Below are 5,229 nucleotides of genomic sequence, written 5' to 3'. Positions count from 1 at the left end.
ATCTTCTTTATAAAAGTTGTGTTTCCAAACAGGTCTGAAATAAGTGGAAATAGTGCTGAATAATTTTGTGACTTGTTGTAATTAATTAAATGTAGAGTGTGATGGCCTATTATTCAGGGATACATATGAGCAGGTGCTCCATTTACCAAAAATGGGTGCAAAGTTCCATTATTTTAGATAATCTGAATGTGCTTTATGATGCAAATGATGTAAATTCATTTGATAAATTCTAAAATGCTCATGTTTCAACGTTTATTTTTGGCCAAGAGGATCCCTTTCAGAAGATGCCTCACAAATGAATATACTGTATTTCAAACTGTTCATCCATAAACATACTGTTGTGGCTCTCATTAAAGAACATAAGCAGACCTCCACATTGTTTAAAAAAAAAAAAGAAGAAAAAAAGATCCTCTGGAATAGCTGCTTTTTTGGCAAATATAAACAGGCTTTCTAAACAACTCTCACTCGCCAGATCAGTAACATTCACACAAAGTAGAAGTAGCACCATGAAGCAGTGTGATACACTGACGAAAGCCTATAAGAATACAGTAGATGATCAGATGTTCCCATGTTTTATCTTCTCTGTACCTGAATCTAAAGCTTTATCTTTCAGGGTGGATCAGGTCTATGAAGACTAAGTCGTCATCAATCTGTCCCAGAAGAATCAAGGTGTAATTCAAACCACACAAACACATCCACACTTATACACAGACACAAACAGTCTCTTTTTGTGCCTGGTTTGGAGGGCACACTTAGGTGTTCCAGTGCAGTCCGATGTGAGTTGCGAGCAGGTAACACATGCCTATTGTGCAGGTCATCAACATCATGGGAAACCCCAACCTGTGAAAAGGAACACAGCAATAATTATTCTTCAAAGTCCTCAAATGAAAGTTCCAACCAAATCTAAAATTGAACCTTGGAAATTTGTGAATCCTACTCCGTTACAAAGGGAAAATTCCATTGCTCTGTTCCAAGACCTAGTGAGCGGCCTACTGCCTATAAGCTGCTGACTTCTAAGGCAGCATCCTATCTATTGTGGAACCTTAAAACTCTATCATTGTTTACTTACCATATTGTTCCAAACACGTATAGTTTACTTTCTTGCACAAAACATAAAATAAGTTTTCAAGGAGAATGTCTAAGCTACTTCTTACCATACAATGAACTTGAATGGTGAGAACGGCTGTTCCTGTTTCCCTTCCACTGTCATGGTATGGGGGGAAAGCCGCTTGAAAATTACTTTTAAAGATCTCTTTTTATGTTTTCTGTATGCAAGAAAGCCATACGGATTTAATGACCTGAAGGTGAGTAAATAATAACAGAATATACATTTTTGGATAAATAAAATTTTACCTGCTTCCACAGGTAGCTCACTAGGTTTTGGAACAGAGCAAATATATTGTTTTCTGGAACAAAAATTAAATGCAATACTGGTGAGTCATGAGTCACGCTGGTGTTTGCTTTTTCTTTAAAAAACTCAGACTGAGCACAATTATTCTTGTGTTCTTCAGATAGTTCATCCCTCGACATCACCCAATCTCTCTCTCTATTTCACCCCAATCTTTCGTTGTTGCTCTGTCTATCAAATGACAATTCCGAGCAGTTCCACATTATTGCCCCTCTGCGGTGCATATGTTTATGTGTGTTTGTGTGTGCGGGATTCGATTCAGAACAGCAGGGGTCTCAGCGGTCTCCTGCTGAGGTGCATGGCTTACTATAACCGCTCCATCGAAGTGGTATAACAGTGTGAATCTTTCAACATTGAGTCAAAAGCAAGGGACAATAGTATTAAAGTATGATCTCCAGGCATAAACAATGAAGTCAAAGGCTGCGATACAATAGACTGATGATACCCGTCCCTTCCATTTAGTGTAAGCTGCTTTCCTCAGCCTCTGCAAAGCCATCAACTTTCAGAGACATGTGGACCACCCTTTATATACTCGCTTGTAAAAACATCCATCTGGAGAGTGGAATTACCATTGTAATTACTACTGGATGCTGGCCTAATCTCCACACTCTATCGGCATGTGTCAGTATCTTTCTGACCTATAGTTCAACATGCTGCATTTCATCTACTCATGAGGATTATACAGCATCCCACCACTCATCCAACCTCACATAAGGCCCTATGATTTCTGTGTTCAGACAGAATCACGGAATCCAGTCATAAAAAACTGAATTAACTATAGAATGCAGAATGTAATGGAAATTGACATATTTGGGATTAAATTAATTTATAAATTAATCAAATAAAAATCTGGATATGTGTGATTATTAAACTACAAATGGCTGAGATTTAATTAAACAAATACAGCCTATACAGTCTTACTGTGAGCTTCAAATGTAAGAGTATGTGAGAAGCCACTGCTTATACACTAACAGCATCATTAACATCATGTGCACTCTGAGCAGAGCACTTTATTCATTGTGAAGCACAGCACATGCACACTTTATATTCATAATGAAATCATAGCCTTTTGCGGTTTAATTAGCACATTAGCCCACATAGCGAGCAGCTTTTCTGGTGAGAAGTAGTCAATAGCATCCGGTTCTCTGCCAAAATAAAGCTTCACTTTACTAGAGGCCTGAAATTGAAAAGAATGTGACAGAAATGTTATATTCAATGTAGTAGTAATAATGATGCTAATAATATAGCAATACAAATCACATCATATTTAAGCAATATCTCATAAGCAAGTTTAATTTTGGTTTTCATTAACACTGTGATGATCTAATGTGCAGCACTATATTTGAAAAAATAAATAAATATAATGTTATTTAAAACAAACTCAAATCTGGGGTTTGGGATTGTGCAGTGAGGATCAGTATAGAAGCTCTTCATTTTGATACAAATAATGCAAAGGTATGTTGAAAAGTAATTATTCTGTTTTCATTTGATAAAAATGTGATACATTTTTTTGATTAGACAGTTTTTTAAATGATAAAACATAATTAAAGTTTAAACAAAAAAAAAACAGTTAACATGGAATTTGTGAAAAATTACTTTTGAAAAAAAATAAACAAAACGGATTTCATAGGGCCACTGTGGTGCTCCTGCACGAGACATTGTGCTGTGAGATGCAGCACAACGATTAAAGACATCCATCTAGTGCATGTTAACAAAGAAAAACTATTTAAACAGCAGTGCAGATGCACGCAAAGACGTGTTCTATGATCTTGTCCTGTGACAGACAGGTTTGGCTCAACTATGCTCAAATTAAGAGAAAATAGATTGAGGCTTTTTTTTTTTACACATTTGAACTAAGAAATGTGTATGGGTGGTACGTTGAGTACAGAAATCAACAGACTGTAAAGAGAATGGCAATAATGGACAATAACTCCAATCAAACATACCAAAAACTATACAGTGTAAATATATTAGCATTTGAATTTTCATTATTATTTTCAAAACAATTTGAAAACCAACCATCAAGGCCTATAACAATGAAAGAGGCATTTTGGTTATCATCACAATCATTGCCCCATCATCTACTGTGCAAAGGAGAAAACAGTTCTCTCTCTCCATTCAACACAAACACAACAAACATCCACATGCAATTTTAATACATTCTGTTCTGTGTAATCCGAGACTTCATGAAAGTATCTAGTCTGGTCTTGTTCCCTGAATAAAAAGTCCTGGGATACTGGAATGAATAAAGTGAGAGCTTCTGAGAGGATGGAGCACTTTTGAGGATGAAAGCCCTGGACATCCATTTAGGCCAAACGCATTCCTATGGAAGCCCAGTGGATATTGACTGAGTGCATGGGTAAATATGGAGCATTTGGGGCAAAGAGAGATCAACAAGCTCAGAACAGCAAGTGGCCACTGATTGAGAGCGAAAGAGAAGCAGGCAGATGCAAGGAAAACAAATGGATCATAAAAAAGTGTGAAGGAACAAGTGAATGAGTCACTTAATTAAATTGGAGAAAGGGGTTGTGAGCAGTTTTGGGGGAACAAGTTACACAGCACAAGTTAGATAATCAGCTTATTATCAAGCTAATTATATTTTTTTATTTCTGCTCTGCTAATGAAAATAGGTCCAAACCTCATCATTCTCCATGCTAGGAGAAAATATGAATCTTTCTTGCACCAAAAGTGATCGTATCGCTTAAGAAGACATGACTTTAACAGATGGTGTCGTATGGATGAAGTTTATGCTGACTGTCTGTGATTTTGGATTTCAAAAGATAAATCGCCATACACTTGCATTTTAAGGACCTACTGAGCTGAGAATTGTTTTTCTTTTTCTTCAAATGTGTTCTGGTGAAGAAAGAAAGTCATACACACCAGGGATATCAAATTGGTGAGTAAATAATGAGAGAATTTTCATTTTTGGGTGAACTATCCCTTTAAGTCTACTTGCATATAGTATCTTTAACTTAAATAGTTTTGTTCATTCTATATGAACACCAAGTTAAGTCAACTTAATTGCTTAAATACTAAATTTAGTTGAGGGAACAATTCAGTCAATCATTTGAGTAATATCAACGCGTTCTTGTACTCAAACACTGAATTGCAATTCCAAAAGCAAAATATAGCACCTTCAAGCATAGCAGCACTTCCACTCTGGTGTGCCTTTCTCAAAAGTAACACAAAATTACATGCTACTATCCATAAAAAGCAATGGTAAAACATAATTAGTAATTATTTTATAAAAAGAAATTTAACATGGTAACATTTTACTTAAAAAGTAACATTACCCAACACAATTTTTTGCAGACTGTTTGATCACCGAAATCTAGACAGGAAATCAAACCGTATTGAAGACAGTCCCACATTCAACCTGAAGGTCATTCAGCATGTCCTCCACTTCATCTCTTTCTCTAAAATGTGATTATTACAATGTGCATATATTAAGACTGATTATTTAAGTCTATGACAAAGATCGCAGCTGGTCCAGCGTACAGACCAGGTGTTTAGTATCCGGAAGGCAGATGCAGAGGCTAAATGCTGGATTGCAGGGAAAACAGGTGTGCATTATCTGTACAGTTTTTTGTGTGTGTGTGTGTGTGTGTGACACACATTAAAGCAGGTGTGGATACCACGGGTGTGAGGGCAGGTCAGGCAAGCTAATGCATATTGTGAGTGATGTGAATGATGCCAGGTGTCTGATTCATAGGTAGTGAAGTGGACAAATCGATGTCCACCGAAACATTGAGTATCAAGGGCATGGGATGAAGAACCTGAAACGCGGCTCCACACGCAGTTTTTTAAAATCAGACTGGATA

General features: G+C 36.7%; 1 protein-coding gene across 1 annotated transcript in view; it reads right to left on the bottom strand.

Moving 5' to 3' along the window:
- Positions 1–243: 243 nt before the first annotated feature.
- oca2 (oculocutaneous albinism II) overlaps positions 244–5,229 on the bottom strand; it is a 146,324-nt gene continuing 141,338 nt past the window's right edge. Inside the window, exon 24 of the mRNA XM_052141138.1 lies at positions 244–840. Coding sequence (XP_051997098.1) covers positions 753–840 — 88 coding nt within the window. The 3' untranslated portion in view covers positions 244–752. The remainder of the gene's footprint in view (positions 841–5,229) is intronic.

This window comes from Xyrauchen texanus, chromosome 13, assembly GCF_025860055.1.
Source record: "Xyrauchen texanus isolate HMW12.3.18 chromosome 13, RBS_HiC_50CHRs, whole genome shotgun sequence".
Lineage (NCBI taxonomy): Eukaryota > Metazoa > Chordata > Actinopteri > Cypriniformes > Catostomidae > Xyrauchen > Xyrauchen texanus.
This window is presented reverse-complemented; position numbering and strand designations above follow the sequence as displayed.